Source organism: Cucumis melo, chromosome 8, assembly GCF_025177605.1.
Source record: "Cucumis melo cultivar AY chromosome 8, USDA_Cmelo_AY_1.0, whole genome shotgun sequence".
In the NCBI taxonomy this organism is placed as follows: Eukaryota; Viridiplantae; Streptophyta; class Magnoliopsida; order Cucurbitales; family Cucurbitaceae; genus Cucumis; species Cucumis melo.
In genome coordinates, this window is record NC_066864.1 from 16,053,633 (window position 1) to 16,067,146 (window position 13,514).

At 32.7% G+C, this 13,514-nt stretch overlaps 1 protein-coding gene across 1 annotated transcript; it reads left to right on the forward strand.

The window, feature by feature from the left end:
* The first annotated feature begins 12,379 nt into the window (after nucleotides 1-12,379).
* LOC103499569 (uncharacterized) lies at nucleotides 12,380-12,868 on the forward strand. Its single transcript, XM_008462584.1, has one exon. It carries the CDS (start codon nucleotides 12,380-12,382, stop codon nucleotides 12,866-12,868), a length of 489 nt encoding a protein of 162 aa, XP_008460806.1.
* Nucleotides 12,869-13,514: the final 646 nt, after the last annotated feature.

The window sequence follows — 13,514 nt, forward strand, 5'->3', positions numbered from 1 at the left end:
GTTATTTCATCAATGTCCAACTCGATTTTCTTTTCATAAACCAACTTTAGAATAAACTCCTTCAATACGAAACACTTTTCGACAGGGTGACTAATGACCCGATGGTACTTACATTAGTTAGGATCATTTACTTTTCCTACTTGTTCCGGTTGTTTGCATTCTGGTAGTTGAATAAGTTGCTTCTCTAGCAGCTGCTCTAACATGTTTGCAATATTAGAGTCAGGAAATGGATAAACTTTTTCTTGTCTTTCTCTAAGAGTTGAACGTCGCTTTTCGTCAGTATCATGCTTTCTTTCAATTTTTGTTTTTGTCCTTTTAGAGAAAGATTTCCAAGGAGTTGGATGGATAACCATAGACTCATTTATGACACTATTTGCGATCTTTTTAGTGTCATTGATTTCATTCTTATCATTCCTCATTTTTTGAACCAATAAATATTTTTCTCCCATCTTGGCAATACTTAATTCTATATCGTGAGTGCGAGTCACCAACTCTTTTAACGTATGAGATTCTATTCCTTGCAAAATATAGAGAAGTTCCCAGTGCATGCCTTGGGTGCACATCTCCATTGCAGACAGTTCTATGAACTTATCTTTGCAATCCAAGCTTAGAGCTCTCCATCGGTTTATGTAGTTGATGACTGGCTCTTCTTTTCACTGTGTAGAGTTTGTCAACTCCATCATGCTGATGACACGCCTAGTGCTATAGAAGCGATTGAGGAACTTATTTTCCAGTTGTTCCCAACTGTCAATGACTTCTAGCTCCAGATCAGTATACCACTCGAAAGCATATTCTTTCAAGCTTTGAACGAACTGCTTGACAAGTTAGTTCCCTCTTGATCCTGCGTTCTCCCATGTTTTGATGAAGTGAATGATATACTGTTTCGGGTTGCACTTTCCATTGAACTGTTAGAATTTTGAAGGCTGGTACCCAAGCGGCATTCTCAAGTTGTCGATTTTTTTGGTGTATGGCTTAGAGTACATGAAAGAAGTTTGTGACGGTCCTCCATACTGAGCTCTAATAGAATTCACAATCATATCATGTAGCTGATGAACTGAAAGGGAATCAATAGAAGCTGATTGTTGTTGTGGTTGGTTTTCTTGCACCACATTCTTCCCTTTGTCACCAGTTTTGGCAACAAAAGTTTGACTCGACTTAGTAGTTTTAAGAGTCTGCATCTGCTCTCTCAAAGCTGCGATTTCGTGGTCTCGTTCCTCAACAACCTTCATCAGAAGATTAATTTTCCTCTTCATTTCTGCCATAGCGACCTCGACTGTGACATCAATCATCATGATAGATGTTACTTCAAGGTGTGATTCTTTCTCTGAAGCAGGCGTAGAGTTGTTGAACAAAGGATTCTCTCTAATGATGTCCCGCCTTTAGAAGATTCCATCAGTTGTTCCTAACTTTTTTTTGTGAGGAAAAAACTTTGTTCTTGTTCTTGCATGCTCCTCTTTGAGTGACTCGGGGGGATAAGTCTATTGTAAGTGTTGTTTGTGATAGTAGCTTTAGATGTAACTTTTCTTAGTGCCATTAGTTAGTTTGTTGGTTTGTTGTTTTGAGTTTCGAGAGAGAGATGAGAGGTAGAGACGTCCCACTAGGTGTGCCAATTTGTTCTCATGTGATTTTTGGAGAAATTTGATCCGTGGAGTTGAACTTGTGTTGATGTTGTATTTACGTTGATTTGATACGATGTGGTTCAATCTCTAGAATTTTATCCTCTGATTCTCTCTCGGCTAGATGCTTACGCTTGATTTGAGAAAGCAAAGCACATGATGTTTTTGAAGTTGGAGCTTTGGAAGAAAGCTTATATCTTCAAAGGAGCTTCAATCTTCGAGGACGGTTAACTTCAGGAGTTATGGAGTATTCTAGCCCTTGGGAGAATTCTCTCTAAGCCTTCTAGAGTCACAAATTCCAACCCCCACAAATGAAGAGAACTTCTCTATTTATAGAGTTCTCTGGTGGGCTTTTACGGACTTGGACCTAGTTGGTCCATGGATCAGACCTATGGGCTCAATCACATGGGTTTAGGTCATACTTAATTTTTGGACTAAATTAAGTTTATTTTTTGGCTCAATTGAATTTTAGCCCAAGTAAATAATATTTACTTGAACCAAAATAATTAATTTGATCCAATTGTCATAATAAAGACATGTGACATAACATTCATCATAGCATATGGGTTAGACAAAGTTAACTTAACATTCATCATAACATGTAGCATAACATAAACACTATAACATGACATGAATATTAATCATAAAGTCCTTAATCATGTGATTAATATAACACGCATCACCACATGTCAGCTATCCATATTAGTCATCAGTATCAATCATCAATATTAGTCATCAACATAAGTCATCAACACCAACACATTATGCATCTTAGCTACATCAATACATAATGGAAAATAACATGCAAGTTCTTAAATTCACTTCGAAGGTCTAAAGTAGAATGTCTTACCTCGAGATTAGCTAACAAATCTTTCCTAACAGTCACAATCAAATCTTTCTAAAGAATAGGTCCTAAAGAGCAAGGAAACCCAATAACTAAAAATAATAATTTTAAATGTTGATTAATGACCCAAAAATCATTTTAATTCAACATACCCAAAGTTGAGGTTGAATTCCAATTCAACATTGATTAGAAAATTTCACAGCTCAAATCCTCCAACTAAACTTTTGTCAAACCTTCAAGCAAATAATCCAACTTAAATCCAAAATTTATGGCTAAAATTAATATTTGATGGGCATACCCAAGACCCAATCATATACTCACTAAAATAGGAGAGTGACTCAACTTCGCTCTCTGATGGCTTGGCTAAACAAGAGGAAGGAAGAAGGGTGGCTCGTGGCTCGAAACGACTTGGTAAGAGGAAATCTCGGCTCGGATGGCTCGAGTCGATTCGGCAAGAGAAACAGCTCTCACACACTGCTGAAAGAGAAAAGGATCGGCTCGGGCTAACTTGAACAAAGAGGAACTGACGGAAGACGATCGGAGCACTGTGCATTGGCAAAATTGAACGTGGATGGGAGTCGTCGAAGTATAGCAAATGGTTGAGTGATGAGTCTACGATGGACGAAGAGAATGGAACGACTTGGACGCGAAACAAGGAGCACGATCGACTCAGGTCTTCAGTGTGGTATGAACGAAAGGAGATGACGACGTTGGCAGACGAATAAGCACGACGGGGAACGAAGATGGTGAAGATCGAAGAAGACCGACGGCGGTAGCTAGGGTTTCTTTTGGGTGAAGAAGATGATGGATAGTAATCTTCATGCACCTCGAAGCCTTATTTAAAATAATAGTAACATTATTATTATTATTATTATACTTTTCCTTTTCTTTATTCTTAAAAAAAATCAAATCAAATTTATTATCTCTCCTCATTAAAACTCTTCCATCAAATCATCTCATACATTTCCTCTTCCCATACATTCCAATAATATAATTACTCTCAACTTTCCAGAACTCAAATAATTATATATACACACATATATAATTATCCATTTCTCTGAATGATAATTTATTTTTTTACACGATCGTTTAAATTTGGCTACTCCAATCTAAATGATTTTTTTTTTCAAGATTCTTTATACCCGATCTTTTTTTTTGTACACAATTGTTTACTTTTTTTATACGATCGTTTACATTTGGCTACTCCAATCTAAAATATTCTTTTCAAGATTCTTTATACACGATCTTTATTTTTTTTACACGATCGTTTACTTTTTTTACATGATCGTTTACATTTAACTACTCCAATCTAAATGATTTTTTTCAAGGTTCTTTATACACGATCTTTTTTTTTTTACAAAATCGTTTACTTTTTTTACACGATCGTTTACATTTGGCTACTTCAATCTGAATGATTTTTTTAAGGTTCTTTATACATGATCTTTTAGTTTTTTTTACACAATTGTTTATTTTTTTTACACAATCGTTTACATTTGGCTGCTCTAATCTAAATGATTTTTTTTTTCAAAATTCTTTATACATGATCTTTTAGATTTTGCAATTTTTTGTATACAACCAAATCTAAACGACATAAAAAAAAGAGGAAAAGAATAAAGACGATAGAAAGAAATCACAGCAAAAAAAAAAGAGGAAAAAAAGAAATACGATAGAAAGATTAAAAGACGTAAGAAAATAATCAGAAAAGAAGAAAGACGATGGAAAGAAATCGCAACAAAAAAAAAGGAAAATAATAAATACGATGGAAAGAAATTGCAACAAAAAAAAGAGAAAAAGAATAAAGATGATAGAAAGAAATCGCAGAGGAAAAGAAGAAAGACAATGAAATAAATTGCAAGAAAGAGAAGAAATATGAAAGAGCAAACCCGAAATATTTAAAAATGGCTAACTTTATCTACTTTGTTATACAGGCCTCTTTTATCTTTCTATTTTAAGGAGGAAGAGAAAAGAAGAGAAAATGATGAATCATTTGTGTCATTCCCACATTTTTCTCTTCTATTACACTCATATCATAATCCACAGCAAATTTGGGAAACAATCGTCAATTGCTTTTTCTTTTTTTTCCTTCCAATGTTTGTTCATTAAACAAAGTTATATATTTACAGTTTATATAACACACCATTATACAATCAAATTCATTCAACGGACACTATCTATTAATAATAGTAAGTAATAGACCTTAATATACTATTAGCTAGTAATCCATTGGGATATATAATGATCTAACATATTATTATATTTGTAAATATTTTAATTTATTTTACTATTTTTAAAACTAATCCTATAATTCTCATTTTTATTCTATACTTCTCAAACATAATCTTCAAGAAAGTAAGTCTCTCTTTCATTCAAAAATTCATTTTGATTTTGTTAAAATATTCTTTTTTCTAACATTATTTTAGTTGTGTACTTTCATATATTCAACTTGCTTTCAATAAATCTTCAATTTAGTGTGTTAACGTTTCTAAGCTTAGTTTATTGTTGATTTTTCTAAAAAATTTATTATATATTAGCACTTTACTATGAATCTAAAACATATTTCCATGTTGTATTTCTTTGCATGAAAAATAAACTATCATTTATTAAATTTAATAAAAATTAATTGAGAGACGTGTGTTTGGATTTTAGGTGATTAATTCAAAAGATAAGTTGATTTAGGGTTTAGAAGCCACTCAAAATAGTTTTCTTTAAGTATATTCTAAACAATTTTTACAAAATAGAGTTTAAACAAAAATAAATTTCTTCGAAATCTTAACATGCCAAATATAAATTCAAATATATTAAGCATTTGACATTGAAATTAAATATACATAGAGAATCTTCCGACATCTTTTGTAAATGCTCTTAAAAGATAAAAAAAATGTCATCTATTTAATCTAATATAAATACAAATATTTCTAATAATATTTTAAAACAAATTCATAAATATAATAAACTGATAAGATATTTACGACCTGTATAACAAAATGGAAAAGCCCATGAAGGTGGTCATTTTTTTTAAGTACTTCAAGTTTGCCCTTCCTTTTCATCATCTTTCTTCTCTTCCTCTTCTGCGATTTTTTTTCTTTCCATCGTCTTTCTTTTCTTCCTCTTTTTCTTTTTTTCTAAACTGTTATTTAGTTCAAGATTGTGTATCAAATTTAAAAGATCAATTTTCTTTTCAAACTATTATTTGGTTGTTTAAGATGCGTGTACTAAATATAAGATCTTGAAGAAAAAAACGTCGTTTAGATTTGGGTAGTTAAATCTAAATGATCGTGTACAAAAAAATAAACAATCGTATAGTCAAATATAACATCATAGAATCTTGAAAAAAACCATTTAGAATTGGGTCAAATCTAAGCGATCAATTCTAAACAATTTTGTACCAAATCTAAACGATCATGTAACCAAATTAAACGATCGTGTACAAAAAATCTTAAAAAAAATGTCGTTTAGATTTGGCTACCAAAATTTAAACGATCAGATCTAAACAATAGTTTACCAACAATAGCTAAATCTAAACATATATAGTAGTCTATCGTAGTCTATATCGTAAATAGATCGTAATATTTTCCAACATTTATAAATAATTTAAGTAGTTTTTGTTATTTAAAAGAAAATTGTAAAATTATAAGTTTGGTGACATAAAATATTTGTGGGTATTAATATTCTGTGTAAACATAGTTGTAAAATTAAGATTTAGAAAGGAAGATTGATATTTGAATGTTGGACTAAAATTGAAGGAATTTGAAAATGGTTTGAAAATGAAATAGGGAAAGAAAAAAAAACATCCATCAAACTAAGATTTAAAACATCACATTCGAAGACAGAATGATTAGGTACAATTAAATGACAAAGTTTGCTTTCCAATCAAAAACAGAGACCTCAGCAAATCTAAAATTACCCAACTCTTATATCACTGACTTTAAACACCCAATCATATCTCTCTCTTCTTGCCTCTGGAACACCTCACCACGCCTCTCTCATTCTATATTATATTCCCCTTATGAATTAACTTTTGAGATCTGAGTAAACCAATCTTTTTAAATAGTAAATCTTTCAAATAAAAACCCCTCTCTTCGGAACTATTTAAGGAGTGTCCTTTTTTCTTTTTCTTTTTTTTTTTTTTTTTTTTTTTTGTATTAATACTATTTAAGAAGTGTCACCATGGACAACAGGATATGCTTTCAGAATAATATTTAAAACTGGGTTTCAATCCCTTTTCCTTTAATAATAAAACCCTGCTCAATAAAAATATAATGAAATATTCTTATTGTTTTTTTTTTTCTCTAACAAAGAACTACGACTTCATTTAATAAAAAAAAAACACCTAATCAAGATAAATATTACGGTTTGGTGAATTAAATTATTAACTTTTAAATAACACAACAATAATAAAAAGGGCAATTCACAATTAAATAGTTTTTTTTTTTTTATTGTTCTTAAAAAAAACTCATAATAAAATGTGTGGGATATATTATTCTCTCTTTTATGAAAAACAAAAAAAATCATCAATGTTTATATTATATTAAATGGCTATGTAAGTAGAATCTTTACGTGCTCCTTTTGCCTTACATTTTTACGCATTTCCATATCAGCTTTCGTTCAATGGTAATGACTTTTCCAATGCATGCACCGGCGGATTTAGCATAGGCCAGGGGGCTCGAGCCCCTCCTCAACTTTATTGTCTTTATATAATATATATAAGAAAAACTACTTAATTATTAATATTTATACTTAGCTTAGTGATTACTCTGGCTGTCAGCCCCTTTAAGTCACCAAACATAGTTGTAAAATTAGGTCTATGCTCATATTAACATGTTTTAATTACTTAAATTTCAATTCACATCGATAATATTGAACATGTTTTCAAACTTGTCTAAAAGACATTTTTTGAGAAAACAATTTTAGGAAAAACACTCAATGGACTACCTCTTAGGGTTCTTTGCTTTAATTTTTATTTTTTGGTATATTTAAAGGGAGAAAGACCTCTATGGCCCTTTGGCAATAAAAGGGATTTTTAGGTTAGTTCAATATTCACCTTCCCATCATTTGGAAAAGGAGAAAAGGGAAAAAGATACACCCAACCAAAAAAAAAAAAAAAAAAAAAAAGAGGCAAAAGGAAAGAAAGAAAAGACCTCTCTCACATATTTGTTTGAAAATGTATGCAAAAGCAAATTTGGAGTTTTGTAATGATGTAATAAAAAAAGAATTCTAGAAAAAGGCAAATTTTTATTATTCTTATTATTAGTTTGAGTATATGAATTAACCAAATCCTATATGCTATTGATTTTTTTTTCTAACTTTTATTGACAAATCGACATTTCTATTGAAATTGACATAAGATGAGGTGTAAATCGATAATAAACAAAAGTATGAACTTAAAAAGAATATATAATATAAGTAACAAACATGTTTAATTAAAACATGAAATTTTTATTTAATTCAAATACTCATTTAAAAAAAATTGTTTTAATAAATTTTCTACGACTATACATCTAAACTAGTACGATCTATATTAATATTGGATGAAAATTTTTATCTACATATCTTTCTAAAATTAAGATCTCGACATTCATGTCGACATCAACACATGTTAAACTTGCGTACATATATACTTTTGAAATAAAGACGTTTCAATGAAAAAGAAAAAAAAAAAACATGGTAGCCCCATAGATTGAAATTAGGGGTAGCATGACAATATGTGATGGGGCCTACTTGTTTTGCTACATGTTTAGGTAATGCAACATTGGTCATTTTCATATAGAGAGAGAGAGAAAAGAAAAAAGAAAAAAAGAAAAAGAGATGTGTGTCTATTCGCAGCTATGAGAGCAATGAGATTTCTTCTCACATGGTTGCCTCATTTTACATTATTTTGCTTCTCTCTTGCACATGGAAAGAATCTTAGGTTTCTCTATCTCTCTCTCTTTTAAGATGGTTTTGTTTTTCAATTTTTCTTTCTCATAATCCTCCTTCTCTCTCTCAATCTCTCCAAATGTTTATTTGGTTGAGAGTTTACTCAACTCCTAGTTTGGTTCGGTTTATTAAATATTTTTAAATTAGAAAAACGATGTTTATAAATATCTAGAAAATCAGTTCAAAATAGACACTTCTTTTTTATAATTTGTTTAATCAAAGAAAAAGTCATTTTTTATAAACATTTTAGAAAAGAAAGCTGAAATGAAATTTTAAACCATCAATTGACAAAAACAAAAAAAAAAATTAAGTTAATGGAGGTAGGTGAATGTAATATTATATCATTCAACACTCTCCTTCGTGTGTAAATTTGAAATATAAAAAATATCCAACAAGTGAAAATTAATATTAATTATGAGAGAAAACAACGCAACAACATAGAGGTTTGAAAATAAGAGCTCTTGTGCCAACCTACATTAATACCATCTTAAATGATCAATTGATCCAAAAACTTAAGCTAGTGAGTGAAAGCGAATATCACGAGATAATCCTACCCTTTTGGCGAACATTAAATTAACTCTATTATTTTCCAACTTATTGTGTTTGGAAGTAACACAGAAGGTGTGAACACTTAAAATAGAGAGAATGACCGAAGGTATTTTAAAACGCTTGATGGATAGAAAAGTTAGTAAAGAAGAGTTGCATTATAAATAGTGTATTAGTTTGATAACAAAGCAAAATAAATATTTGGAAAGACATTAGACAATATATGTTGAAGAGAGAGATAGAGTTAGAGTACTTAGTTGCAATGTATCCCCCTTCCCTAGCTACACACATAAACAAAATTAATATATGTTTCTTTAAAAAAAGAAAAAAAAAACAAAAACAAAATCACGTGAGACAACTTCTCATGTGATGCAATAAGGGTTGTAGAATAGATGAGTTCAGTCGCACTGAACTCCTTTTTTTCCCGATAGCAACATAGATCAAACAAAGAAAATTTTAAAAATGTATATTTACGTGTGTAAGGAAAATTTTATCATATTATACAAGTCAGGAACTATGTGACCAGTTCGCCCCTCCTAATGGTTTCTTCGTCAATACGTGGGATGCTATTTCTTCTTGATCTTCTTTTTAATTTGTTATATACATGATGAATTTGCAACTCTCTTATACACGTACAAGTCGCATGTGATTCAACCATTATGAAATTGCAAGGAGAATTGATAAGTTTTCACGGGTGATTGTGAAATGTGAACATTTGAATTTTATTTTTCTTTTGTTTTCTTTTATTTTTGTTTTTTTTTTTTTTTATTTCTGCTGATGCCAAGTTTTGGACAAGGGGAAAGCATACATGAATTTCACGTGACATCAATAGTGAATTTTTTTTTCAATAGGAGAAGAAACGTGGCCTACAAAAGGAAAAAACCTTCACTTAGGGTTCACAAACCCTTCTATATATTTGGATGAGGCTAGTAGAGATCTTTGACCCTTATGTGTTTAGGTCGGCTTTGGCCATTTTCTACAATGCCTATGGCGTACTTAGATGCATATTGTGAGGCCCAAATCTGAAATTGGGAGTCCTGTTGAAGAAGAGAGGCGCTGAAAAGTGGAATGATCCTTCTAAAATGAAAGGAGTGGTCATTCTAAAGATAAAGTTCAAAGGAAGGAAGTTGTATTGGAAAGAAGGCAGTGAAGAGAGAGTGTCGTGACGAAGGAGTTTTATCGCAAGGAAAGTTAGGCGTTTCAGTGAAATAACAGATATCAAAGTCAGAAAGGAAGTGAGTAGTAGTGGTTCGTCTTGAGAACGAGAAGGCGAGGAAGGAAAAGGTGAGAAAAAGAATTTGGTTTCCCGAGAGGATAAGGTGTAATGCCCCAGGCCCAGAATTTAAACCATTCAGAATTCGAATCATCGACATTCTTCTGCATCTCCTACGACCTGGACACATCCTCCTTACTTGTCTTAAAGGGTTATTAGAGTGAAAGTCATCCCCACAAACCAATACAAGTTCTTTTTGCTTGCTTTGTCCTCACTTACATGCATCCTAGGAAAATTCCAAGAAAATCACCCAACATATAGGATTGTTCTAAGTTAAGCACGCTTAACTTTGGAGTTCCTTTGTTGGTATAGGTAGTAACATTTAATTCTTTTAAGTCTTTCTTAACCTTCCTTTTATGTCCTTAAAATCCCTCTTATTCAAATATGATATCAATTCATTCATGTCCCCCTCCTGAGCTTAGGGCATTACATAAGATTTTTGTCTTAAGGAAAAGCTTATCAAGTTATCCGTGTTTGGAAGGTTTAAAGTTATTACGTGCAGGAAAGGCTGCATCCTAGTTTTATGTGTGGGATGAGTTTTGTCTTTAAGATGGATTGCTAGACGATCAAAGAGAAGGATAAGAAAGAGGTTCTTAGATTCTTGAAAACCTTGGCACAAAGAGTAGCAATCTAGTGGATGAAAAAAGGCGTAGAGCTTAGAGCTTAGGTTTTATTATTTTTGTACCTTGAAAGAAAAGACTAATTGTAACTTTAAGGTGCGTTTGGGGGAGGGAAAGAGTTATGGAGAAAAAGGATTATAATAATCGTAGGATTATGATAATCCCAGTGTTATGATAATATGTGTTTGGGGGAAAGAAAATAAAAGGTAGTGTTATGATAGTATGTGTTTAGGGGAGAGATTATGATAGTAGTGTTATAATAACATGTGTTTGGAGGAAGGATTATGATTGTCGTAATTTAAACAATAATAATAGAGTTTGAATTGGGTTATTTGGGTAGGGTAATCTAAGGTTGTAAGAAAGTAAAAATGAGGATAAGATAGGGTTATTTAGGGATTAGGATAACCCTAATCCCCATTATCATATTCCTTGGGCCAAACATGGTTTGGCCCAATTTCCTAATCCTTTTCCCCCTAAAACCCCACCCGAAACACACCCTAAGAGTATTGTATCAAGTAATTAATAAAAGAAAAGTTATGTTTTCTATTTTTCGATGTGTTATGTTTGTATCTCTATTGTGCTTATCCTTAGTAGCCAAAGCTTTAAGTGTTGAAGGCTAGTCGATTAAGCTAAGTTGGTTGTTTATGTGTTATCCGCTGCTTTAAGTTGTAAAGAACTCCTTAGTTCAAGGATGGAACTCTGCATCAAAGATTGGTTTAAGAATTAGTTCCGCTTACTAGGCATTTAACGCGTTACCTCGTGAGAGGTACGCGTTGAGTGTCTAGGTGCCATACTTCCTTCTGGTCGCATGGAGTGGCCAGCAAGGCGGGACGTGACACATATTGATGGTGAAAAAAGTTTATCCTGATCCATTTAGGGTCAGCCTTAGTCAGCTCTTTATAAAAATTTAATCATAAATTCACGTCTTTTTAGTAATTTTAAGCCTCAACCTCAATCTTAGGCCTTCACTTCAACTTGGTCTCCCTAGTCTCGACATTGGTTACCTATCCTTGGCTCTTTGCTTCAACTTGGTATCCTTGGCCTGGATTTGGTTTTCTTGACCTCAACCAAGATCGTCTTAAACTCATCTTAGACTCTTTGACACTATTTGCACCACTCATTTTAGTTCATCAATCTTGCTAACTTTGCTTAGTGTAGCTTCAGGTTGCTTTGTTTGTTCCACAGTCTGAGGGTCCCTTTCATATCATCGATGCAGTGTTTAATTTTTTGTTCTATGCTAGTGGTGATCTTAGTCTAACTTATCACTTCCTCTATTCTTGTTTTCATCCTTCTTACTCATATTTTATAGGGTCTATAGATTATAGTATAACACTTTCTTCTCCACAAATGACTCTAATTATTGACGTTAAACTTGGGATAGGAAAAAACGTACATGACCTACACGTGACAATAGCAGTGAATTTATTAGAAGATGAGAAGAACATGGTCTACAAAAAAGAAATCATGCACGTCGATATGATGCTTGCCACAAACACTTCAATGTTGTCAGAGAGTAAAATAATGTATAAGCTAAGGACTCAAGTTACAGAAAATTAGGGCACATATGCAGGTAGCACAAAGTAGACATAAAAGTTATGCTGATGTGAGACAGAGAGATCTCGAGTTTCATGTGGGAGATAAGGTGTTCTTGAAAGTAGCACCTTTGAAGGGTGTTCTGCAATTTGAAAAGAAGGGAAAGTTGAGTTTTCGTTTTGTTGGACCGTTTGAGATTCTAGAGCAAGTTGGCCTTGTGGCGTATCGTTTGGTGTTGTCACCATCACTTTTTGTTGTTCATAACATGTTCCATGTTACGATGTTCAGAAAATATGTTGTGGATCCATCCCACATGGTGGATTACGAGCCATTGGCAATCGATGATTATTTGAGTTATGTAGAGCAACCAGTTGAGATTTTTGCTAGAGAGGTAAAGATGTTGCGTAATAGAAGAATTTCCTTAGTCAAAGTTTTATGGTGGAATCACAAAGTTGAAAAGGCTACGTGGGAGAGAGAAGTTGACATGAGAGCTCGTTACCCAGAGTTGTTCGAGGATTAGAACTTTCGAGGATGAAAGTTCCTTAAGGAAGAAACAATGTGGACGAAAGTTCCTTAAGGAGAGAAGAATGTAATGCCCCAAAATTTCGAAGTATTTTTCTCAACATTATTTTTTTATGTTATTAAGATTTTATTTTCTTGGGTGTTATGTTATTTGATTTTGGTGAGAAAGAGAAAATGAAAGGAAACAAATAATATTAATAATAAGATAATATAATATAATTATATCTTATTACATATTATTGTTATTATATATAATTTTAAAAAAACCCTTAGGGAAGCGTGCCCCCATCCCTCTTCTTCTTCTTCTTCATCTGACCAGTTGCTGCCCCAAATTTCTTTTCTTCCTTCTCTTTTGTTCTTTACTCCGACGACCGCCACCACCCTGATTCCTCCTAAGCTAAACGTCTAGCCATCATTGTCACATCTCCCCTAGTCAAGCTGAAGCGTCTTGGGTTCGTCGATGCGTCGTTGAGTGAGGTTTGATCGACCAGATCTATCTTCGTTCGTGAAGCTTCGACCACCGTATTCTTCTTCCACCGTCCACGAAAGCCACTTAAGTCCAGTCGGTTTTGTCTCGTGCCACTCGACCCTTTGTCTTGTCAAGCCGCACGCAACCCTTTCTCTTCAAGCTACGAGAGCAAGCC

What these genes read in the sequence shown, in the direction of transcription:
- LOC103499569 (XM_008462584.1), top strand. Translation starts at nt 12,380, where the DNA reads ATGCAGGTAGCACAAAGTAGACATAAAAGTTATGCTGATGTGAGACAG.